This window comes from Camelina sativa, chromosome 19 (assembly GCF_030686135.1).
Source record: "Camelina sativa cultivar CO46 ecotype springtype chromosome 19, ASM3068613v1".
NCBI lineage: Eukaryota > Viridiplantae > Streptophyta > Magnoliopsida > Brassicales > Brassicaceae > Camelina > Camelina sativa.
The window spans coordinates 18313884-18340505 of NC_141898.1; the positions used below are offsets into that span (position 1 = coordinate 18313884).

At 34.7% G+C, this 26622-nt stretch overlaps 4 protein-coding genes, 1 long non-coding RNA gene and 1 pseudogene across 10 annotated transcripts; 3 read left to right on the top strand and 3 right to left on the bottom strand.

Annotated features, from left to right (window-relative positions):
- The first annotated feature begins 308 nt into the window (after positions 1–308).
- LOC109130988 (S-protein homolog 26-like) lies at positions 309–1301 on the top strand. The gene is made up of 2 exons (XM_019241252.2): positions 309–568; positions 954–1301. Exons 1-2 carry the CDS (start codon positions 320–322, stop codon positions 1194–1196), a joined length of 492 nt encoding a protein of 163 aa, XP_019096797.1. The 5' UTR covers positions 309–319; the 3' UTR covers positions 1197–1301.
- A 1006-nt stretch (positions 1302–2307) lies between these two features.
- On the bottom strand, positions 2308–2642 carry LOC104766688 (Bifunctional inhibitor/lipid-transfer protein/seed storage 2S albumin superfamily protein). The gene is given in 1 exon segment (XM_087500481.1): positions 2308–2642. A coding segment is annotated over 1 exon segment (300 nt). The 5' UTR covers positions 2608–2642.
- Positions 2643–3353: 711 nt separating this feature from the next.
- LOC104766687 (uncharacterized) lies at positions 3354–7612 on the bottom strand. 2 transcript variants are annotated; one of them, XM_087500505.1, is made up of 10 exons: positions 7433–7612; positions 7112–7211; positions 6733–6813; positions 6036–6153; positions 5840–5934; positions 5016–5087; positions 4500–4754; positions 4291–4402; positions 3879–4065; positions 3354–3761 (listed from the first exon to the last, which is right to left on the bottom strand). In XM_087500505.1, exons 2-10 carry the CDS (start codon positions 7133–7135, stop codon positions 3674–3676), a joined length of 1032 nt encoding a protein of 343 aa, XP_087356631.1. In that variant the 5' UTR covers positions 7136–7211; positions 7433–7612; the 3' UTR covers positions 3354–3673. The 2 variants fall into 2 exon arrangements, with proteins under 2 accessions (XP_087356631.1, XP_087356632.1); XM_087500506.1 differs by having other exon boundaries at positions 7112–7294; positions 7433–7575.
- Positions 7613–14142: 6530 nt separating this feature from the next.
- Positions 14143–15516, top strand: LOC104767984 (uncharacterized). The gene is made up of 3 exons (XM_087501217.1): positions 14143–14492; positions 14586–15333; positions 15424–15516. The coding sequence occupies exons 1-3, from the start codon at positions 14143–14145 to the stop codon at positions 15514–15516; spliced, it is 1191 nt and encodes a 396-aa protein (XP_087357343.1).
- An 8320-nt stretch (positions 15517–23836) lies between these two features.
- Positions 23837–24475, top strand: LOC104767983 (B3 domain-containing protein At2g33720 pseudogene; annotated as a pseudogene).
- Positions 24476–24717: 242 nt separating this feature from the next.
- LOC104766686 (uncharacterized) lies at positions 24718–26546 on the bottom strand. 5 transcript variants are annotated; one of them, XR_015591713.1, is made up of 5 exons: positions 26216–26462; positions 25539–25692; positions 25413–25452; positions 25107–25329; positions 24718–24973 (listed from the first exon to the last, which is right to left on the bottom strand). It is a non-coding gene; the product is annotated as an uncharacterized LOC104766686 (long non-coding RNA). The 5 variants fall into 5 exon arrangements; XR_015591714.1 differs by having other exon boundaries at positions 25413–25456; positions 26216–26412; XR_015591712.1 differs by lacking the exon at positions 25413–25452 and having other exon boundaries at positions 26216–26546.
- Between the last annotated feature and the right edge of the window lie 76 nt (positions 26547–26622).

Sequence of the window (26622 nt, forward strand, 5' to 3'; positions counted from 1 at the left end):
AGTAAAGTTTGTTTTTTTAAATTAGCCATTATAACATGATCGTGATAAATTATCAGTATACGCTAATACTAATATAGTATTCTTATATTAGATAAATTATTTATTTACTATCTAAACTAAACAAATGTTACCGTATGGACACTTTGATTTTGGTCAAATGTTACCATATGGACACGTTGATTTAGTCAACTTTAGCACAATTAGTAATTACTAATTACCATATTGTTAGATATATTTCTTCAAATATGTGTTACTAGCCTCCTGTGTATGTATATATATCTTTAGTTATATAAGAAAAGTTTATTACAAAGAATTAAGAATGGGAAAATATTTGGTTTTTTTTCTTCTTGTCCTCTTTTCCTTTCATTCTATAAATTCATCGTTGCCTCCTTTCTTCAGAGCTTTTCATCTCCAAATTGTAAATCAGCTTCAGTTTAACAAGAAACTGAAAGTTCAATGCGAGAGTAACACTCATGGTTTTCCAATTACCTATCTTAACATAGGCGAGAGTTTTCAGTTCAAATTTATAATTTATCCAAATGTTTTGTATCGGTGTAGCTTATGGCAGGTAAAAACTAAATTTTATGTTTATATATATATATATATATATATAGATATCTTTACATATTTTTAGGTACAGGAACTAGGGATGAGTTTTGTTGTATTATTGAAAAATTCAAATGTTTTAGGAACAAATCCTGTTTTTGATTTTTTTTGGTCCAATCTAAAAAAACTTATTGTCATATGTAAGCTATATTAGAACTTTTCTTGTATTTTAAAAGGTTAACTGGATTGTGAGACGATTTTTTTTGTTTACTTTAATGCATTTTGTTTTATATAGAATATGCTCAAAACTGATTCAACTATTCACTCAATAAAATGTTTACTGTACAAAAAAAGTTACATTATTGACTGTACAATAAAGTTAAACAATTTTTGTTTTTGTATTTCAGGGACCAAACTATAAACATCATGTGTTTTTTGAAGCTTTTTTTCCAAGCCTAAATTTTATAGATGTTACATGTAATGGAATGAACCCTAATGTGTGTCTGTGGATTGCAAAAGAACGAGGAGTATATGTCCGCCACACCAAATTTTTAAGAGAGTATTTCAGGTATGGATGGGATATTCCAACAAAACAAAGAGAAATCGCTCCAGCCAGTGCACTTACAAGTGAATCAGAATTTGATCCATAAATTTAATAAAATTCTGAAAACTAATTAAAAAAATTATGTGCAATCTTGGTATTGTTGTATCATGCTGAAGAGAATAATAATAAAGTTTTAGATTATGAGCTTTAACTTCAACTTGGGCTAATTAATGATATTATATGGTGGTTTTATTTATAAATGAATTTTCTAATTAGTGCAGTCTATGACTCATAGTCTTTTGAAAAGTAGTGTTAAATGTGATAAAAGGTCAAAGCATTAAATAAGGGAGGACACAACAATTTAAAGTTTGTAAAAGTAAAGGAAAAAAAGCATTGAGATTATTGAACAATAATAATTAAATTAGTTAGGGTAAAATATATTTTTACTACTTTAAAAGCCTTATACTTATGAAAAAGCTCAATGAAAAAGCATTGAGATGTTGAGCATATAAGAACATTTAAAAGTTTTCTATGCTCTCTTATATGATCAACTAATAAAACATGATTAGATGTTAAAAGACCAACCTTAGACCCATCATATGCTATACCAATCAAGCAAATTATTAATTTTATCAAATAATTTTCTAAATAACTGTTTTTGGTTCATCCGTCCAGAAATTATGTTTTGATGCAATTATGTTTGTTTTGTGTTTGATATTTGTATCTGAATATAATATACGTAAAATGACCAAATAACCATTTATATTGATCTGAAACTGCTTTAATGGTTTTAATTATGCTTATAACTAAATAATTATCATATTAAATTTGAATAAAAAATTTATTAATAAATTCATCTTTTTATAATATAAAAATACACAACAAAAAAATATTTGATCTTTAAAATGCTTTTGAGATTTTGGCGAAAACACATATTTTTAGTTTTGGCGGGAAAATGAAAATTTGGGGGTTTTTTTTTGAATTTTTTTTTTATTATTTTGGTTCAAATACCAAAATTTTTAGGTGTTTTACAAAAAGAGTTTTAAAAATAAAAATAATTTTAAGTCATAGTTAAATGAAAGTATTTTAGACTTTTGTAATCTGAGACGTTAATTATGACATATTAATTAACTTTTAATGATGAACATTTTAACAGATAATTATAAATATTTTATTTTGATAGTTTTAACATGAATAATTGTTATATATTTCAACTTTTAACATTCTGGAATTGGTATACCACAAGTTGTTAAAACTTTTTGAGCCTGTTCAGATATAACATAGTGACTAAAAGATGGGTCTTTTAGGTAACCACACAGACATGACATTTGTTCTTTCAATTTTTCGCAACACTCTGTGGGCGGTTGGCTTCCGAGTTCTACCGCTGGTAGGCATGCTCAAAGATCTGTTGCGATGCATGCCACTTTCTCCTCATCCCCCGAGACTCGAACCACCACTGTTTTGGTTGGAGCAAGAAATAAAACAAAGGTGATGAAGACTAATGTAAGGAACTTCATATCATGTAACCTTAGTGACTCCTATGTAATTTTAGTTTTCCTTTTTTTTCTTTTTCCTTTACAGTGCTTTTGATTGTGATTGGAAAGTAAATAAACCAACAAAATAATATATTTATTAAGCTATAAAATACTAGTAAATTATAGTCAAAGTTATGGATGATTTGTGTTAAAGGTGGAAAAGAAAATTTATTAAATGCAGATAGAAAATATATGTAAATTCATTATTTTTTTTTGGTTAAGGACATATGATATACGGAATTTAAATATGAATAGTAACAACAACATATATAAGTAACATTATTTCATGTGTAATGCCGTTAATTAAACATTTTAAATTTCTAAATGGGTGAACCGATGGTTTTGATGCAGTTATGGTTAAAAATTATGATTTTAATAATCTTTTAAAGCTATGGTCCGATAATATAATCTTTCAAATTTGTACTCGCAATTCTTATATAGTTCTTGCAGGACACAATAGTCTTTATGAAAAGTGAAGCTAGTGTTCTCGATAATTCTACTTCAGTAATAATTACAAGAGTGCAATAATGCAGTTATTTTTATAAACTTACACTTATTTTTGATCTCTGAGCAAAATAATTAATAAATTCCTTTCCATTTTCAATAGACAGACACATGAGCAAAAACGTAATTTCTTTCTTAATCAATATATAAAAGATTCAGATCGATATCTAAACATTTAGAACCATCTATTTTACCCCGAAATAACGAGAGATACTACTCAATAATAGGCCATGAAATCTTGAACATTGAAGCGTCCATAAAATGTGTTTTCGTCTACCAAAAAACAATAGCTACAACTAAAACATGTCGATCTGAAACAGATACTTTCGACCAGCAACAAACCAAGGATACTGACACAAGGAACATGATTTGTAACGTTCTACCAAATAAACCGCAGGCCACAATTCTCAGAATCAACTCATGAAAAAACATTTTCTAGTCGTCCAAAAGGATCTACACCAGGGGCAAATTGATTTGGTTAAGCCAGCAATGTATATGATATATGTTGAGCCAGCCTTATTCCCCTGTCTGATAGGATTTTACCTCATCGCTGCTCCTCATCGGGTATTTCTTGACCAATTGCCTGTAGCGCAAGTCTGTAGTATAAAATCCCCATTGTTGCCATACAGGCTCTGCACATTGGTCACACAGATTTAGGCCACAATTGATAATACTTAATTATTCTGCACCAAACATTTGACATATAACGAGCAGGTGAAGAAAGAGTTCCACTGTAAACAAGGTCTTACATGAGAGCTATGAGAATTAGTATTTTCCTTATATCCATTCTTGATGATCGTTGATGCCTTACACGACCTTCAGAACCATCATCTGCCTTCGTTGCATCCTTACGAGGTGGTGCTGTCACGGGCAGAGTTGGTAATGCACTAGACCAGAAAGGTAGTAAAGCCCGTAGAAACTTGTGACGAAGAGGACCTTACATGGAAAAAGGAAATGAGAATCAGTCAAAATCATCGTCACTGATTCATACAAAAGTGGAGTTCGTCTACTGGAAGGCACACACTTGGCAGCTTGAAGTAAATACTATGCATCTCAGAAATAAAAACCAGATACATATCCTCAGCCTAAGTCTTCTACTAACGCAAAACCACAACAGCATTTCAGACAAGAGCGGTAAAAAAGATACGGTTTTTCTCCCACCTCTTCTTGAGTACTTTTTACGATTTCCGTCTTCATCGTCCGCATAATATAGAGTCTCGGAGTTCTGCCTGTCCACAGCGGGTACTCCTTTCCGTGCAGCAGCAGCAGCAAGCTATATACAATATCAACAAATACATAAATTTGTGACAAATTATAGAGGGGACACAGATATTGCTACTAGTTTTTGCGAAAAACAAAGAGAATCTTACTCCAGGGCTTGAGCTTTTCATGTAATTCCCAGCTGAAGCAGGAACATCTATCTCAACTATCTCTGAAACCGCAGGTTTGGAATATTCTCCATTTCCGGCTACTGAATAACTATCAGGCAGGTTTTTTCCTTCTTGTGTATGAGAAGATGATGATAAATTAATTAATGCATCTGAAGCAAATGCAGGGGGTGGGCTACGAGATTCAGTGGATCGAGAAACCGGATGGTTCCCAAGTAAATTTTTCTCAAGACCAGTCTGCCATATGGAAAGCGGAGAATTATATCAAACTAAACCAGTAATCATTTCACGACATGTTATAGTGTTCACTAGTCAACACAAAACAATGTGACAATACCATACTCTGCCATATTACTGGGGGATAATATATGCTCACATTGAGAGATGTCTGAAGTGAGGGTAACACTCAAAAAGGTAATACTTTGGAGATTTTCACTTCTTTCAAGATGAAAAGTTGGATAATCAACAAAAACAATTGAGCTAAAAGATAAAACTGACCTGCGTAATCACTTCCCTTAACAGTGCATGAAGCCGAGATCCTGCATCTTTTACCATCTTGGGAGGCCATATCTGCAATTGAAACCATATGAGAACTATAATATGGCACTCTCCCAAGAAAGAAACAACACGTCGGCGTAAGATAAAGCCAGGCTATACAAAATGTTTTAAAAAGGACAGACAGGAATGGCATACAATCGGGATGGCTATTACTCTATTAGCTCAAACCTTGGTAGACCAAATTAATCTAGATAACTACCTCCAGTATATCACATCATAGAGTAAAGTATTACACACCAGAACATAGGAAGCAGCTAAAAGTCATCCGATATTTGATAGAAAAGAGTCAAGACAACATGAATTATCTATCATTAATTACTCTAATTTTAATTACTTTTCCAAGTTTTGTCTGTCTAGGCGTAATATTGATTGATTGGCTCTCATCTGCTACATTACAAACAAAGGTTGCTACTGACTTGAAGAAGTTAACTAAACCAGAAAATCATGGACTACTAATCCCCTACGAATCAAAGAAATACAACATTTAGTGTATAACGTTAGGTCACCCAAGTATCCACAAAAAACGAACACATTGATAGAAAGACAGAACAACTTGATAACACTTATCAAGTGCTCATTACTGCTATAAAAAAACACTGGAGATCACTCTAACTCAAATAATTCTCTAAATCCACGTATCAATATGAGACACCAACCAAGAGCTCCCGTGAGGACCAACACTCAAGAAAAACAATGCAACAAAAAAAAAAGAAGAACACAAAAGAACTTTTTCTACTACATTCATATGTATCAATTGGACTTACAGGCGTGTTACATGATGGGCACACATAACCAGCAGGTGCAGTATGAGCAGGAAAACTCTTGATATGCGAAACCAAGCAATTTGTATGTAAAGCATCTGATACAAATAGAAGATAGAGATAATTCCAATCATTTAGTTGTAGAAGACACTCAGAAATAAAAATCGAATCCAACAGAGGTAAAAGTCAGATAACATACGCAAGCAACCCAACCGAGTGACTTGATGACCTGCCCCCTCATCAAATGTTGCTTGGCATTGACAACACTTTGGCTGATCATACTCTCCATCTATCACCCATTCTGAATAAGTCCGGACCTATTGATTACAACATGATAAAAACATCTTTCAGTCTTGTTTCTCCATGTCAACAATGAAGCAGCATAAAGAAAAGAAGAAAAAAAAATCTGAACATTGCTCAACTAAAGCGAGAGGAAAATGGCTGCAAAGAGATTATGAAATAGAGCAGAATGACTGCTTGTGCACACAGATCAGGAAAAACAAGATCGAGAAATAGTTCTTGCTGCCACTGATGTTTATCTTAAGTGTGAAATTAACATCAATAAATGACGAAACAGCTCCAAAGACAGAATCGAAGACGGAGTATCTACTGGTCAAAGTGTTGAATTCTTTAAAATGACAACAATATTACTACATAACCAAACAGGCACCATATATATATCCAGATTATCCTTTTAAAAATACACGAAAATAACAAATCAACAACTAAACCAAAAGCAGCAATTATTTCCAACAGTAGAAGATCTTCCACATATTTTGTTTTTCTTCTATTTCTACAAGGATACCACAATCCAAACAACAAGAGACTAATTCCCCTAGAAAACTATCAGCTCGCAGGGTGACACCATATAGTATATAGAGTAGATAAAAACATACCACACAAGTTTGATGCTCCGGGAAGCAAATGCATTCCCCGCAAACAGGGACCTTGTGAACAAAGCAATACAGCTTCGTAGCCTGTAAACAAAAAAAAAACAAAGAGAAACGGAAACATTAGTAGCATCCACTTGATGAGCGCTACAAGTGAATCCAAACAGAAACAAAAATTTACAAAACAAACCAAATCGTTTCCCCCAAAGAAAAAAAAAACAAATCCAGATCAAACCAAATGCGCGACAATTTTGGGGGAAATCACATGCAAACATATAATTCGAAAAAACTCAGATGCAAGATCAGAAATCGCTAACAGTCATCACTCCCGCAGATCATCAATTGATAAGAAATCCAGTCTAAGAAATCAGTAGATGAAACATACCTTTCTGCATTTGCAGACCACCATTGCGAAGGGACAATGATCCCCGCGGCTGAGAGAGCTCAGAGGATTAGATCAATCGAAACAAGCTTAAGGTCCTCGGCTGTTGATTAAGGGATCACACAGAATAAGAAGACGGAGAGAAATTAGAGATCGGAGAAAAGCTGAGCTCGTCGGAAGATAATTCTGGGATTCAATAATCAGATCAGGGGACTAAGAAGAAGAAACTGAGAGGATCCGAAATTGGAGCTCTCTGGAAGGAACAATTGAATCCCAAAACTCGAAACCTAGATTGAAGACATCCAAGGAGAGAAGAGAACGTACCAAAGCAGAAGCGATTCAGAGAGATTATTTTTTTTTCTTCGTTTTTGCTCCCTTTGATGTTTCCTGAAGGGAGCACTCGTCTTTTTCTTATGACCTATGAATATTGATATTTTACCATTCACTCTCTTTTTGTTTTTACACACAAAAAAAAAGAAAAGAAAATTTATAATATATTTCTCCAAAAGTAAAACAGAAAAATAGTGAATATATATTGGGTTTTCTGCAAAAAAAAAATAATAATAAAAAAATCAAACAATTGAAATCACCAATTTTTGCAATTTTACCTTTTATATCTTCAAAAATGCAAACTAATCTTACATAATTCAAAATAATACAAAACATAATTTTTCTACGTATGTTTTAAATGTTTTCATGGTAATTAGATTTTTAGAATTTTAAATATAGAATCAGATACTCGTGCAACCTTCAATTTGATATTATTTCTTAAACATTTCTTAAATTTAAGGGTAAAAAAATGATTTATATTATATATTACTAGGTATGGAGCCCCCGCAATATCGCGGAGAACTCATTTTAGTAAAATATTTATTACAAAAATTCTTTAATTAAATTTATTTACTAAACTATTGAGATTCTTAAACTATTTAATAAAAATTTCAAAAACATACAATTTTTTGAAAAATTCTTTATATTTTAGTTGAAAATATATACTTAAAAAAATAATCTTACCTTCACATATGATTAAATAAATAATTATCAATGCTACACAGTACACACATTAAATTAAACAAAAATTTTACGATTAACTGCCATGAGATTACATTGCAGTCGTGTCATTTCCTTCGCTTTTATTCGTAACCTTTCGTTCGCATCTTTTCAATGTAACATTTTATCTGTGTCTTTTCGTAAATATTTTTTAATTTCTGAAAAAATGAATAAATGCAATCTACAGTCGTGTCTTCTCTTCTTAATCTTACAGTCATATTTTTGTATATTTTATGAACCATTACAACTTGTTCTCTTGTTGTCAAATATGATATGTAAATGATTATATTTTTAATTTTTTTTCTTTTTGTTTTGTTTTAAACGATAAAATTATGAATACATTGTATAAGACACTATAAATTTCTTAAATAATCATAAAATAAATTACAAATATTAAAAATATTAATTGAGAACCATTCTTAATATGACATAATGCTTTGTTTAAATTCATTTAAATTAATTATTTCTATCCTTTTTAGCATAATTCAAACATATTTCTATTTCCAAAATCAATTTTTACTTCATAAAAAATGAATATTAATATTATTATTTAGTCAATCAGTAAGAAAATTACCAATCCTCTCAAATTTGAATATAACTAAACAGAAAATTATCACATATTTTATTTACTTGAATCAAAAATCAGTTATATATTCATATAAAAAAATATATCTATTTTCATAAAGGCAGTATTGTAAATGAATATATAATACAAACAACAATATTTTTATAGATGAAACATATTTCTATATAAAACAACCAATAGTAATTAAACATTTTGGCAATTATAATAGATTATATATATATACATATATATAGTTAATTCAATATTGAATGTACTTACTACTTATTTTTCTCCGCCTAAGTTGCTGGTTAATTATCTCGAGTCACACATAAATAAATATTAGAGGGGAAAAATAATAGTTAAAACTTGTAACAATAATATTTAGGTGTATGATGTAGCATCACAATGTGCGCGTCTAAGGAAGATGGTCGGCCAAAGACGATCGGGTTCATTGCTCTCACACGCTCCTCTTTTTGTTTGGCAGTCAGAATCCAAAACCTTTTCAAACTTTTAAAATATTTCATATTCAATATAATTTGTTGTTAAGATTTCAATTTGAGTGTATTATGACTAGAACTAAATATACAAATTCCCTTAACCTATATAAAGTTGTAGATAAGTCTTTGTCGTTAAGATAGTTTATTGGACAATCATCTCAACCGTCAATTTTTCTGTTGATCACCGGTTTTTCATCTCCCAATAAACTAAATATTCCCAATTGTAGAAAATATAATAGAACGAATTTAATATTTATTTTTATTTTTATCTTGATATTTCATAATCAGATATTTTTTTAAGAAATAGAAATATAGAAATCCATATTGTTTTCTATAATACAATTAGTTTTCTAATCAAAAAGCATTGAGTAGACAAATATATACTTATGACAAAAACAAACAAACATATACGAGCCAATATGCTCTCATTTTCTGAAAACCCAACTTGAACCACATTTTTTAACAGCTAAAAACCAAAATTTCAGTTTGGATTCATACCAATAGAATGATAACCCTCGATGAATAGATGTTTAAAGAGAGTATCTTAAGATTATTTAAACAAAAACAAAAAATTATTTAAATATATTTTAGTATTATAGACACAACCATAAATATCAAATTTACCAAAAAAATTGCAACGATTCATAAGATAAATCAAAAGTTTTAATGGTTCATTAAATAAACAAAATTTGTCGTGGTGTAATTAAAAGGTTGCAACAATTCATTTTAAATATATTTTAGTTATTTAAAACTAATAAATAATAATTTATGAATAGTTTATCCAAGTAATGTGATCTTAAATATTAATTATACCAATATTGTAATGGTTCAATTAAACGACTAAAATATATGTTTTAATATATTAAAATTAATAATTTATGAAGATGTATACCTAGAGACTGAGGCCCTGATTGGTAGCGGCTATTATTTTTGGCTGTAGAGACTTTGACTTTAAAATTTTAGCTGTAGAGAATTTGGCTGTAGATGCTTTGACTGTAAAAACTTTAAAAAACTTTAACAGTTAAAATCTGATTGTTTACCAACAACTTTTAAAGCTGTAGCTATTTTTATTATTATCATTAAATATTAATAATATAATTTAAATAAATATAAATTATGTCAGAATCCATATAGCAATTCAATAACAAAAATAAATTTTATTAATGATAAATTATAATTTTTAAAATGTAAATCAATCAAATATATGATTTTGTTTGAAAACTCTGTTTTTCTTTTGTTTTTTTAATTGTTTTGAATGTTTTTTTAATTGAGTAGTTATACTAGCAGTCAAAAATCCATTAAACACTTATTAATGTATTGTTTTGAATGATACTCTGTTACTAATGATGAATATCATAAATCTTTTACACCATTATTAATGATAATGATGAAAAAAATAAAAATTATTATTGAAATGAATCTTAAAAGAAAGAGAAAAAATGAAAATAATTAATTTGTAAAAATATAATATGTAAAAAAATATATATACTTTTGGAGAGCTTTTAAATATAATGGGGGAGAAAAAAAGAATGTTTTTAAAATTGTTTAGTTTTACAGCATGATTTTGAAGCTTTAAATATTTTGAGAAAACAAGGAAGGGGAAAAAAAAAGTGGCTTTCAAAACTTAAAAAAAAAAAGAAAAGCAATCAAAGTGTGATTGGCAAAATTATAGCTGCTAATGCTTTAAATAATTTTAAAGTCTTAAAAGTCTGTTACCAATCAAGGCCTGAATATAATTAAATATTACAACGATTAAAAAAATATATTAACCTGCAGTAAATTTTTCACAGTGATGAAACGTCATTTCTAACAAATTCTGTTTTAACTAATACAAATATATAAAAAAAATTGAATACAATGATGAGAAGTTATTTATATATAGATTTATAAAGATGTGAAAACTTGAATAGACATAACTGTTTGTAAAAGACACAACTCTATATTCAAAAAACGCAACTTTTGAGAGAGACGCAACTGTAAAAAATTTCTGTCAAAAATATAAAATTCTCTTATAACTAATACAAATATAAAGAAAATTTGAATACAATGATGAGAAGTTATTTATATATAGATTACTACAGATGTGAGCATTTGAATAGACACAAATATTTGTAAAAGACGCAACTCTATATTCAACAGATGGAACTTTTTAGAGAGACACAACTGTAAAAAAATTCTGTCAAAAATATAAAATAAAGAAAATTTGAATACAATGATGAGAAGTCACTTATATATAAATTTATAAAGATGCGAACATTTGAATAGACACAACTGTTTGTAAGAGACACAACTCTACATTTAACAGACGCAACTTTTTAGAGAGATGCAACCGTTGAAATTTTCTGTCAAAAAAATATATATACATATTTTACGAAAAGGTACGACGAAAAATCGCAACTGTTTGTTGGCATTTATTCAGATTGTTATTATTATATAGATTATTTTATTCAGTATGACTGATTTGTATTTTTTAATTTTAGAGATGAAAGGTAAAGTTCTGAAAATTGACAAAACTCAAACATACTTACACTCAAAATTCCGATGCAGAAATTGACATTTAATGAATAAATTAAAAAGTACGTTTTACATAAGAGATTATTGCCAAACTAGGCATTATTTGGGCCGGCACTTTGGAAATAGGCACTTTGAACAGTTAACTTTTACTGTTGACTAAAACTTGCAATGAACTGACGAATTTGCCCTTCAGAAAAAGAGCAGGAATGTGAAGCTTCATTGGGCAAGTGGGGTGGTGATGTCATGGTGATTAATAAGGAAATTAAGAATAATGAACATAATATGTGGAGGCGAGAGAGGGTTTGCACTGTTCGACACAATTTTTGATGTTAATCGTGTGGACAAAAAATAAGGAACGAACAGTACTTTTGGTGTACTAGGGTTTGTGGATTAACATAAATAATGGAGTTTCGAGAAACTGCATTATTAGAGAGAAAGGCGTCATAAGTATCAAATTACAGAGAGGTTTACGGATCTTAGTGACAACAAGAAACTAGATGATCGATTTCGACGAGGAGGTAACTGTCATAAACCTAGTTGCTTTTATTATCTCATATTTGTATATTGCAAACTGAGAAGCATAGGTAGTAAGAATAGGAATTTTAGAATCATATTAGCAGAGTATGGAAGAAATACAGAGCTTATATCCGTCATTTGTTGTATCAGCTGAAACTTTTGATTTGTTGGGAGACCCGTAAAGAAGGGGGTAGGATCGGTGAACAAGATTAACTTATTATGGTCTACGATATATAAATATCGTATAGTGACATGTGTATGCCCTATTACTTATGATGAGTCAAATGTATTAAATTTTTGCGGCTTTCTCTTCATTGCAGGTAATGGAGACTCCTATACTCGTTTTAGTTAGGGACTGGAACTATTCTGCTGATGGAGGGTAGAAGTTCTTCGTAGAAACCACCTTTCCAGCCCAATGCATTATGGTTTCGGATGAGATGAGGTACAACACCTTCAAAACACGAATTGAGAACGAATTTGAGAAAGATGTTGAAGGAATCTTACGTCGAATTACATACTGCCCACCCACCGAAATGTCAATACTTTCTGCTGGGAGGACTCCTCCAGTGTCCATAACAACTGACACAGGCCTAAAAACTTTCTTCAAAGTCAGAGCCACAACGAAACCTATGAATCTCTTCGCTACATTGGAAGGTGGGTATCGCACAGAACAACTTAGCCCACTCCAGAATGGAAATGGAAGTGGTGAAGGAATTATTCACCTTGACGACGGAACGCCTTCTGTAGGCAGTGTAGAGGTTGCTGCCTCCACATTTCAGACTGACGTAGACCATCATTTCAGGAATGAGAGAAGAACACCGTCCGTGAGAGACTCTGAAGAAGCAGTTGTTGAAAGAAGTTATGCTATAGACCTCAACAACATTTATGATACGGAGGTGCAAGCTCAACTGAAGGTGATGGAAGAATTGGCAAGCGACGCACATGGTTTGAATAGTAATAAAGGAAAAGAAAATGTCGCCTGTGAAGAGGTTCAAAGAGGCATTGCAGAATGGGAAGATTATGAGACATGGGATGAACAAGACTATGATTACGATTTCTGGAATGCAGTCGTTAACAGGGAATGTAGGCAATTGTGATTGGGTGATGGAATGGATGAAGGGGAAACATCAAATGCAATGAGAATGACAATTCTCGATGAGGGTGTGCCTGAAGATTTAGGAACAGAAGAGGAGGTTGGTGTATTCATTGGAAACGTTTTCCCTGCTAGAGTACAACCAACTGATGAGCTTGTTATAGATACAACATCGTTGAATAGAGAGGATGTAGAAGATCCTGAGATTCGGTTGAGCCTTGCAAACATCTATAATGAAATAATTGCAGCTGATGTTGTCCCATCACACGACTGTGCTCCTTGTTATGAGGATGAGTTCATAGAGACACAAGAACTCCCTAATGGTTTTTATGATCCCAACAACGATGCCATATTCATTGGGAGGATATTCAGAAATAAATCAGAGATGCAAACTTCGATTGCTATATATGCAATCAAATGATTCTTCACTTACCGCCAAGTAAGATCAGATAGGGAGCGGCTTATTGTTCGGTGTGTTGATGCAAATTGCCCATGGATAGTATATGGCAGAACTGCCAGTGGAACTTCGGAAAACATGATAGTGAGGACAGGGACACTCACACATACATGTGACATCACAACAAGGTCTCAATATGGCAAGAAGGCAACTTGTAAAGTAATAGCTGAAGTCTTGAAATCAAAGTATGCGAATGGGAAACTTGGACCGAGAGCTGTTGACATCCCTGATATAGTACTGGATGAGCTACGCGTTTCAATAAGTTACATGAAAGCATGGCATTCAAAGGAGAGGGCTGTATTAGCCGCTAGAGGGAGCCCATAAGATGGTTACAAGCTGCTTATGGTTTATTTGCACCTTCTCAAACAAACAAATACTGGTACGGTTTGGGATGTTGTGAGTAGGAGAGTAGGTGCGTCGAAAAACAAGTTTAAGTACTTGTTCTTTGCTCTTGGCGCCTGCATTCACGCAGCAAAGTTTATGAGGAAAGTTTTGATTATCGATGCAACGACTATAAAAGCAAAGTTTCGTGGATGTTTGCTAACCGCTATCTTTCAAGATGGAAATTTCCAGATAATGCCTTTGGGTTTTGCAGTCGTTGACTCTGAGAACGAACAAGCATGGACATGGTTTTTCAAAAAACTTATGTCCATAGTTCCAGACGCAGATGACTTGGTATTTGTCTCCGACAAGCACAACTCAATCTACACATCATTAAGGAAAGTCTATCCTCTCGCGAAGCATGGCGCTTGCTCCATTCATCTTTATTGAAATGTCAAAAGTAGATATAGTAGACAGAAAGGACTCACATATTTGGTGGCAAAGGCGGCGTGTGCTTACACAGTTGGCGAGTTCAGGCAAAAGTTTGATGAAATCGAGAGGAGAAGTCCTTTGTGTGCAAACTATCTAAGAGGAATAGGGATCTCACACTGGTCACGAGTGTATTTCCAGGGTAAACGATACAACATTATGAGCAGCAACATTGCCGAGAGTCTTAACGCTGCAATGGCTAAAGCTTTGGAGTTCCCTATTGTTTCAATGGTAGAAACAATACGAATGATGTTAATGAGATGGTTCTACTGTAGACGTTCAAAAGCTAACAAGCATCTCGGTCCTGTCACACCTGAGGTTGAGGAATTACTTCTCAAACATCTATCTGATTCAGCTGGCTTAAGTGTGTCACCAGCCAGCGCAGACATATACCAAGTTAGTAACAGCCATGGTATCTTGTTTACTGTTGATCTAGACAGGAAGACCTGCACCTGCAAAGTCTTTGAAACACTTGGAATTCCGTGTTCCCACGCATTGGCGGCTGCAAGGGTTAATGGGATTCCAATACCACGTCTAGTTGAAGAGAACTACAAGTCTGATTTATGGAGAAACACTTATAGTGTTGTCGTCATGTTGGTTCCTGATGTTGCTGACCACGACATTCCAGAGGACATGCTCAATCCAAATGGAGTTCCCCCGGAAACAAATGCAGGGCCAGGACGCCCAAGGAAGAGGAGGATCCCTTCAAATGGCGAGGAACGGGTAATTAATCAAATTTCTATCTTAAAAATTTGAACTCTAAGGTTTTTACTAATTAAAGGATGTGGTTCCATCTATGTTTTATTGTTGAAGGCAATAAAGAGAAGGAAGATCGGACCAAGCAGGTGCAGGAGGTGTTATGGGACAGGCCATAACAGGGCTACTTGTAGGAACCCTATACCATAGGTTTGTGTACTATTAATCTTTGTCATCAGCAACATAGAAAGCTCAATAAGTAATGCATTGAATGTGAAATGTCTGAGCAAGGTGTGGGAGAAAGTAGTGGGATGAAGGAAGTGGTACATTTTTTTATGTAAATAGAAGACATCATGTATGTCTGGGATAAGATGCAGTAGAATGAGCAGCACAGAAATATCACCTTTTGCAATGTACATAAGAAGCTGCACGAAAGTGGGATTTGCAACCGGGGAGAAGCTGGTTTTTCAGAAATTCAAAACTAAATTTGAATGTTGTATATAAACCTACGTTGCAAACTATAATCCTCTGTTGTGTAATGTGGGTGTGAACGATCTTAAAAACCATCGTGAAGGTAAGGATGGTCAGTCAATGTAACATATTATCATGGATGTAAGGATGGTCACTCAATGTAACATAATGAAATGATGGTTAATGTATGTGACGTATTATCATCGCCTGGACCTCATTTGACTAACAAGGATTGCAGCTGGAACTGAACATGTATATTAAGAATTGGAGAAACATTACATAAATACTAACATCCAACTATTAATACAAACTTGGTAGAAGAGAATCGACATAACTCATAAGATTAGAAAATGCAGAATTCGCACAGTCCATATACCAACCACGGGCATTTAACAGATAGAGCGAATGATGAAAGAGTACCAGAACGCGAAACACTGTTGACAAACATTATCAGCGGCACAATTGATATAAGTGCAATGAGGGATATCTTCTAGCGGGTAACAGTGGGTTTGCAAGTAAAGACCAGAAGCAGAAGGACCAAGTCGCACTATTTGTTGGATGACCATGTCTGCAAGGACGACAGCTTGTTCCCAATGAGTTACCATTTCCCAAATATGCGCTATTGTGGAGATTCCAGTATGATAATCACCCGCGCAAATACGAAACACGTTGCAAACAAAAGTTGCGTAGACAGAATTAGTGGCCGAGAAAGTCAACATCGCAAACGCATTCTCGTCAGGGCCGTCTTGACATAGGATACGTAAAGCCTCAAGCTGATTTGCAGTAACATTTCCTTCAGCCACGCATCTACTGAAAAAGGGACGATAAATTGAGTCCATCTTTGCCATCGAACTGTTAAGCATGAACTCTGAAAGATCAACGGACTGCAAGACAAGGGGCGAGAAGGCAAATGAGTTGGTGTCCTTTGAAGCAGCTATTAAAGGACCAAGGGACCTAAAGCCGTACTTGCTAACATAGATGAAAATATGAACAAGTAACTCATTTGGTAGGTGACCCATTAGGCGAAACTGAGTTATGATATTCGGAGGACTAAAATTGGTACACATATAAGAATAATTTATAGAGGAACAGATATGGCCTTAAATTAGGTTAGTTGATACAGGGGACATAGTGGATAGAATTTAGCTAAGCTGTAAATGGTTAAGAACGTTATTGATATGACAACGCTGCTAACAGGTGGTGCATCAATTAAATATGAATTAGCTGTCCATCATATCAAATTACCAGCTTCCATTAAATATTACAGAGTGTGTTCGCAATTTAATAAATGGCTACACAGAGGTAAATGAGATGACATTATTACATATGTGTAGAGGTCCATTAATATCGTCTGTAGTAGATGAATTTAGTCGACGACAGTTAATGAAAGCGTTGGAATAGGATGTCTTCTGTATGTCAAATTGGATAAGTATTAAAGGAGATGAATAAACAATTAAAATTAAAGAATACACACCTTAAGAATGATATTATTAAACCCTAAGGGGAGATCATTAAACCCTAAGGGGGGGGGGGATCACTAAACCCTAAGGGGGATCATTAAACCCTAAGGTGGGGGGGGGATCACTAAACCCTAACTTTTGGAATACTAAACCCAAACATTTGACAGCGTAGAACTCTCTGCAATAAAACAGAGGTGGAGTTCGAGAACATGTTAAATAGAAGCAGTTTGAAATCAGGATTGGTAAACCCTAAGTAAGGGGTCAATAAACCCTAATATTGAAAGACTAAACCCTAACATTTGAAAGCGAAGAACCGTATTGAATATAACAGAGGTCGGGGTTTGAAAGATATTGATGACATAAAACAAGAAACAAACATCATATGTACGTAGAAACCATTACATTTATATTATACAGCACACGATGAGAATAAACAACCAAAGATAAAAAAACGAACATATTACATCATTGCAGTTTAGCAACGCCATGAACGAAAAATTGAAACAACATATTTGTACATGAAAACTTTATCTCATTATGAGACCATAAAAACTAGAATATATCATTGAACTTGATGATAAGCCAGTAGAGAAAACAATTAACACATCTTGTCTGCAAGTTGCAATTGATTCCAACACAAGCGGGTATACTCTCAAGGATGAGGAGGTTTGAAAATAATCGTTTTTGAACAGGCCGAAACATGAGCAGGTGGTGGTAGACGACATTACCAATAGCCTCTAGTTGCACAATATTGCCAAGACGAGCGTAGAAGTCGTAAATTGTTGCAAAGCCTTCAGACGGAAACTGAGCAAATATAAGGAACATACCTCTTGCAAAAGTACCGTGGTCTGACTCCGGCACGACATAGAAGAGCATTCCAATAGCATGGATTACATCCCCATATTGGGATGCAATACGGAGACTCTCCAGGTAAGTCGCCACTAGGTTCTCCTCAAGAATGCATTTTAAGAAAAATGCCCGAAATGGAGAGCCTTCATTGACTAGGTCAGTGTTGTTGAAGAACTCATGCAAGGGGAGAGAACGAAGTACGTCGGCTGAGAGAGCAAGCTTGCTTTGCTTTTTTGCAACTAATAACAACAGCGCAAGTGAGGTGAAACTTGTAGATGCAACCCGTTTGTATATTTCGACAACGACATCATCAAGGAGATTATCCATTATGAAAAACTGTAACAAAATCTGAGCGAGCTACATAATAAACACAACAATAACTTCCTTTTTGTAGTCGAAGAAGTCATAAATGAAATATTTATGTAAAGTGGGTGAGTGGTGGTTGTTAACCAGCAACTTAATATACGTTAATATGATTAGACAATTACCGAATTAAGTACATGAATATATTAAACAGAGTTGTGCCTTTGTAACCAAAAATCCAAAGCCCTACAAAACAGATGACAACGTGAAAGATGAAAGACAAATGAAAGTAACATGTCGCAACGACGGTAGAAATAAGTGTAATAGACAATTTATAAATTACAGAATAAGTGACAATATTACAAGAGGATCGAAAGACATTTAACATGTATAATGGCAGTTTCATAGAACGACTCATGAATAGAAGATTACAGACACACCTTAGCAATAAACTCTTCATATACATCGATAGCATATTGCATACGGAACATGTTAACCATCTCATTCGTTATATCTCCCATCTCATTCGTCGAGAATTCGTTAGAGTGCATCTCAAGAAATTTCATAACAAACGCTCCACAATCTCCAGTTCGAGTGTTTTGCGCAAGGCCTCAAACGCGGCAATAGGTGAACTCTGAATCATGTACATGACTCATATCATTTACTTTGCAAGATGCCTTAATGAGGTGAGGCAACCTTTTCACCACTGGCTCCATATAAGAGGCAACATCTTCTGCAGATGTAAACTTCATATATGGTTCAAGGATGTCTATGTGCCATTTTTTCAAGCATATGACCAAACCAACCCAATGTCGATTTCCCCAGTTCATTGGGACATAAACTGTCATAACATCTTTGAACTAGGAGGTTTTCTCCTTACGATCCCCTACAGTACCTTCTATGTAGCTAGAAAGTACAGGGTGCCAATCATATGAAGATGATGAAGATGAGTGAATGAATTTACGATATTGTGCAGTCAAAAGCTGGGTAAGTAAACTGTCCAAGACAACAACTTTTCTTCCGGCTAGGTGGGAGCCTCTTTCTCACCAAAAGGGACAAAGCATCATGTCCAAATGCTGAGTGACGTATAAAAATAGTAACTATGTCAATAGAACTTGAACAGAAATGCAAACACAGCCCATAATTGCAGTGGGTAGGAAATAGAGGCTTAATGTATGGAAGGAAGAGTAAATTCAAAATATGTGTAGAGAAAAATATTGATATTGACACATATAGGAATTCTGTTTGGTAATTAAGGACATTTAGTGGTGTACAAGGGAAGTATGCAGTATGAGGTACCAACAATATAGAAAACTTACAGTTTTGAATAGCCAGTTTTTTGTTGTGTAAATTTCTTCAAAGAAATTGCTTCCAACTTCACATCCATCAAGATCGTAACACCTATAAGATGAAAGAATTTAGTGGGACCCTATGCAAATTAGTAGCAGTAGTACACGCTTGAGGAGAGGGAGTCGTTGTGACTAACGGCTTGCAGTATGCCTTAAGCATTTGTTTAAACTTATGAATAAGTTTTTGAGAAATTTGACGGAAAGGAATGTAACCGCCAGCAGCTCCTCGAGAGAGTTTCGATTGCTTGGGGGCTGAAATCAAGTTATGGTTAACATTTGAAACCCTACTTCTCTTACCTCTACACTCCATGAAAGGGTTACAGAGTTTAGGGGCTCTTTCGGTTGGCAGTTCAGACAGCTTTGAAAGGGGAAGTTGCAGAGAAAGGTTGTTCACAGTCGTTGATGTAGATGGAGACATTACATGGCTAACTTGACCCTACGTATGTTGGGGAAAAGTCAGAAATTGACATAGCAGAAGGTGAGAAGACATGAACATGACAATTATAAGACGATAGTTGTACAACATCATGCAATTACCTGAGGAGCAGTTTCAGGTGTTAAGAGATTGTTATTGACCATCTGATCTTGCTGGGTTTGTTCAGAAGTAACTTCAGTAACAATCCTTTCCTAGAAAACACAATAAGTAACGACCATAAGCAATATTATGCATACAACAAGCAGTTGGGAAAATATTTTCAATCCCTGCAACTGCACATTATGAAGAACAGTAAAATTGGTCCTCATACACACCATTGAAAATGAACTACACCCATCAACCTTAACAGAATTATCATCAACATAACCTACTGTGTCCTACATGTAGGGTTACAGGTAAAAGTTTGATGGCACTATACATACAGAGTTGTTTTATAAAGGGTCAGACTTACGCACCTGAAGTAGCGTAGATGCAACATCTTCTCCCATTGTTTGTAAACAAGGGTGAGAAACAGTTAAAACCTTATCAGCAACATTGACATCCTCCTGATGAGGAAAACATATAATTACTACATAAATGTGGGTACCTAATACATATAGAGGCAATAGATATAAGAGATCACCTTATCCAGGATGGCCGATGTCTTTACATTATTGGGAACACTTTTATGAACCACATAACCTTGATAAGTTAGGGAAGCTTCAGCTTGAGGTAGAATGTGAGGTTGTTAAAGAGGAAGACCATCATTATCAGAAGTATGAACCGATTTAGTGGATCGGGTTAAGTGAACAATTTCTTTGCCACCAACCGATCCCAATTTCGGGGAAGTACATGCCCCACCAATGAAATCACTTATATTGCACGACAGACACTTCCCGGACATAAGAAGCGATTGTAGTTCAGAAATGGTAGCATTTAACTTATGAAAAGAAGACACATATGTCTTCCTCATCCGTTCAACTTCTACCCTCAATTTGGCAATATCGGAGGACGTCCTTTATGTCGAGCTGTCATACTTGACATCATTTGAATTAGCAGTGTTGTCTAGGCAAATCAAGCACCCACAATTACAGCCATTGTGATTTTTGTCCTTGCATATGCACAACTTAGGAAGGGACTCATCGCCTCCACGCCAATCAGCCTTTGAAAATTTATAGCCTTTCTTTATCAAGCTTACCATATGCGCAACTTGCTCATCGCCTTCATAATCCACATCCACAGATTCTCTACACCTTTTACTTGAGGAGAATAACATTTGATGAACGTTAAGCTGCAATAATATCCAATTAGAAGTTACATTAATTCATAATATAGAGGAAACCATATATAAAACGCCCCAATACTAACCTTTTTATCATGCTCAAGTTCAACAATGTTCCTTGTGTGAAATGTCTTCAACTTCGGCAATTCTGTGAGTCCCTTCTCGTAAAAAGTTTGTCCATCATGAAAGGATGGTACATACCTCAGTAGTAGTGGAATTGACTGAAACAGCATAAGTTGGATAGCTATTGGGAATCCATGGAGCACCAATGAAGGTTGTTTCAATTTGTTAATATGGTTGTATTGCCATTGAACTTTGTTCCCCACTTTGATCATCCGAATTGTCCGTTCAAATGCATGTCGTTCCCAAGGATAAGAAAAAAAGAAATCTAAGTTTCTTACCATTTCAACAATAGGGAATGAAGGTCTTATTGGCTGAGTCCCACAAATTAACACCCCTTCAACAATTACAATAAGTGCAAGGCGTATTTTCTTCCAGCCTGGCATAGTTGGTTCTGCCTTCAGCTTCTTTACAATATCCTCAATACTAACTTATGTTTGACGGCCAATAAGGGTATACCAATATGGGGACTCATTCTCGCCATGGGTTTGCGCATCACTTAGTGTATCCTTATCCGGATAAGAACCACAGGGTAAACCTATAATTTCTTGGAACTCGGTCAAGGAGAATCTCAGTGGATATCCCCCATATGTAAACTAGATTTCATGAGAATTCGTCATAACGATTTGCCCACAGAGAAAGTTGTGCAGAAGTTTGCCAGACAATGAACAACGACGTACAAGGAGATGAAATAAGGAGCTGAAGGGAAAGTTTTTTAGCTGCTTAAGCTCTTTAGTCCCATCCAAGATAGATAAAATGTCAAGAAGATACTGTGGTTTGGAGTACGAGTTCACCCTGCCGTCAGTTGGATACCTATCAGTTGAAAAGAAACGCTTTGGCAACATTTCTGTATGTATATCCTCCTCGTCACCTTCAATACAAAACATTTACCGTTAGGGAAGGTGTAAATTATATTTTCCCTTGTATATAAAACTATTGCAGTCCGAAACCTTAAGAAGATGAGTGAGATACATAATGACTTCTACCCCATTCAGCAAAGTCATCTAAAACTCCTGCTGAACCACTACTGCTACCAGACGTTGCGTTGCCACTGCTACTGGGACCTATCGGCATAGTAGAAATGAAAATATTATGACAATATATTAGGTCAGTAAATATACAAAATGAGAAGTTCATGTAGAGAAAATGACTAAACGATAAACAAGTAGAAGAACATGACCCAACTAACTAGATGACAGAATAAATAATTAGAAAATAAAATATGTTTCGGCGAGGTATATAATGTGTATCTTGTACAACAAACAAGAGATAGAAATCTATTATGAATGTTATAGTGAACAACATCCGTAACAAAATCTTGGAGGAAGAAATCAATTAGTAACCCAGACTGTAGTAGATAATGATCGGTCTTACAGAACTAAATTCTTCATTAGCCAAACAGAAGCATAGATAACATCGATTTATGTACCTGCAACCGGAGGAAGAGAGCCTTCACTACTTGACATAACTGATGTAATTTCGTACAAATAGAGTGAGAGACAGTTAATTTAAGTTGCGGTAAGAATCGATGAATAGAAATGGCAGACGACAGTCATGAATTATATTATTAAAACAGAATATAACCTGAGATTGACATCTTCCTCGGAGATTCAGTGCCATTAAGTCTCTGATTTCGCAACCTACCAACCGACTTTGACGGCGGAGGACAGATTGTCCTTCCAATACGGATTTCTTCTCCCAATCTACTAGTAGCAGGAGTAGAACCTTGAAGACCTCTTCTACTTCTTGTATTGACCATGTGAACGAGTTTAATAAACCAGTAATAGATCGAGCATGAAATTTCAGACCACGGATAAGCGGTCGTAATGCAGGTGCGAAGAGTAGGCGATTAGAATAGTAAACCCTCAATTAGAAATAAAATATTTTAAAAATCAGCGTTACGTTTGTGGTAGGGCAAATGAGAATGACGTCAGTTGAAGAAAGGTAAAATGGTCCTCAGAAAATGAGAGAGTGCCTGTTTTCGTAAGCAGATGCGAAAATGCCTAAATCCGAAGTTATCCGTAAGACAAATACTTTTTTTTTAATTAACTCTTTACATAAATCTGCAAAACGAAAATATAATCTTTCCTTTTCCTCGATAATAAATAAATATCCTTTGTCGAAACAGGAAAATACCTGAAAAGATTTAAGTTAAGGGCCTTAAGGCGAAGGTGGGTTTTAATACCTGCATTATACACATCTACGTTGCATTCTCAAATTGAGTCGAACGAGATTGATGCAACATCAGGAAAAAACACCACAAGACCTTCAATCATCGGCAATGAAGATGGCTCTTCCCTCTGCTGCATCGAATACTCAATACTTGTTCTACAGTAATTCATCGGAAAACCCTACGGTCTCCACGAATCTGTGTTTGTCGTCTTGTGAAAACTCTAAGAAGAGGAACCCTGATGATTCAGCCATGGTTTCTTGGACACCAAGCGAAAACAGATTAACTAAAGAAGAAAGAAAGATTAAGCAATTGAGGGACCTCACGATCACGAATGAAGAAAGGGCAAAGGACGAATGGTACGGTGTGTCAACAGAACTGGCACTATTCAAAGATCCGTGGATCATCAAGAAGGTATTAACCCCTAGCGATCTTGGCCAGCTTAGCGGTCTTCTTCTTCACACTGTCCCCATTGAGGACCACATCATCAAATATCTCAACAAGGGTGACAAGATTAACGTGCAGGAAGGGTTAGGAATCACGGTCGATGTGTATGACCACGACACTGACTCTACGTACGAGCTGCTTCTAAAGAGATGGACCACGTTGCATAGTTATGTTTTAAACGGTGGATGGCGTATGTATTTTGTCCGTAGGAGAGGTTTGAGACAAGGAGACGAAATTGGATTATTTTGGGATCGTTTTGCTTCGAGGCTCCACTTTCGTGTGCTTTCTCGTGCAGCTACATAAGTTTTTGTAGATCAGAAGAAGAACCCTAACTAGTGGAGCAATGAGGGGAGGGAGGGAGAGAGAGACGTCGAGAGAGATTCTTCTTCTTCTTTCGTGTTCTTAGAGCTTCTCCAACTAGGATGTTATTTTGAGGTTTTTAAATTTTTTAAGAATATATTTTGTATTTTTTTAAAATAAGAACTTGTGAAAGAGTAATTAAAATTTTGCTTCTCCAATGGTGAAGCTTGTATTGGAGTTCTTAATTTTGAAAAAAAATATTTTGAGAGAGAGAGGGTTAAGTTGAGAGAAGCCTCTTCTCTTGTTAACAACGCAAGGATAAGCTTTTGAACCAACGAGATTCTGTTTAATCACCACACCCAATGCTCTCCTATTCTGTCTCTTCATCTCTATTCCAACTTTTCTGCTTCTCGTATCATCATCAAACGAAGAAAAATCTGTGCACTATGTTCTCTCTGTCTGATGCAATTGATTGAATCAGGAGGAGTCGAATAGATCCACCTGCAAGATCAGTGATCACATTTTTAATGAGTTGAGATAAATGGATTATACACCAATCACAAGAACTCAGATGCATTAGTAGATATCACTATGAAGTAGTCAATACATTTCTTATAGTTTTTGAGCTACTTACCAAATTATGTCCAGGGAATAAGACTCTCGAGCAATGAGCCATATCAAATGCATCCCAAGGGAAGGGGAGGCGTTGCGTAGAGATTATGCAAAGAATCGCAGGAATCCCACTTTCAAGAGCAAACTGAACCGGAGCTTCATGGTTATCTCTTGGAGCAAGAGAGAGTGATAGAATGCCACACGGTCCAAAAGATCACCACCCCAGCTAGCAACCTGCTAGCAACCTACATAAGAAACCACAAAACATTATAAACCAGAACAGGTTAGAGAGTTCGAGTAGTTGGAAGAGAGACTAAATATTTACTACCGTAGAGAACTTGGCTTGTATAGGTACATACCATTGTGGGCTGACTAATGTGAGACTTGTGAGTATATGACGTCAAACTGCATATAAGGCTAAGATGAATAATAGTAATGTAAAGAAGGTTCTTACTCTTTCCAACACTCTGGAGAGCGCTGATAGGCTGCCAAAGAGCAGAGAATGTAATACCAATGCTAAATAGATGGACTGTGTTTCCAGCCATCCACATCATGAAACCCATCATCATCGAATTCTTAAATGGAGATTGCACTACTTCCCACGCTTTCTGCTCATTAATCCATAAACAAAAACATATCAGTTTAAAAAAAAACTTCATCCACATCAAACCCCAATCTCGATCAGCTAAAGCAAGAATTTTTTCCTTTTCTAATTTCACCAAGTCACCTAATTTACATAGTGAAAGACACGGTCTTATATAAATTCTATAACAATCACCTAATTTATAACTATTGTTATAAATTCTATAACAATACATTAAAAAAAAAAAAAAAAACATCATCCTGAATTCGAAATCATTACTGAATCATCCTGAATTCGAAATCATCAAACCATAAAACCCAATTAGACAACACACAAAATCCCCAGTAGTAGCCAAAAATAAAAATCAACTCAATTCACTGTAAATTTTCTAAATTGAAACTTGGAATCATGTTCAATATAAGAAAAATCCAATACCATCATATTTTACAAGAATCCAGACATGCAAATGATGTTTCTGCTATGCTCAATAATTTTCATTACCATTATATTTTTCAAAATACATAAGAGAGGGAAGAACAGCAACACACCTCCGTCTCCACCGGGACTTCCGTTGATCCAAAACCTTCATCAGCTTGGCCGCCACACTCACCGATCACTATGCTCTCTCAGCCACCGTTACGGTGCTCCTTCACTTTGGTCGGATTAGCACCTTAACTAAACAGTAATTCAAACCCTAATTCCCAAAATCAAACTGATGGTCGATCTATGTGTTTGCCTTGCAGATATATATTATCGGAAAAGAGAGAGAGAATAAGAAAAAAAAAGAATTGGTATAATTTTTTTTTTAAGTATCAAAACGCTGACACGTATCAATAAGATAAGAGGCCTGGTAAGAGCTCCTGTTGGAGAAGCTCTTACATTCGCATAATTTTCTCAACATGGATCAATTTTAATACAACTTTTATTATTATTTTAAAATTTATTTTCTTTCCGA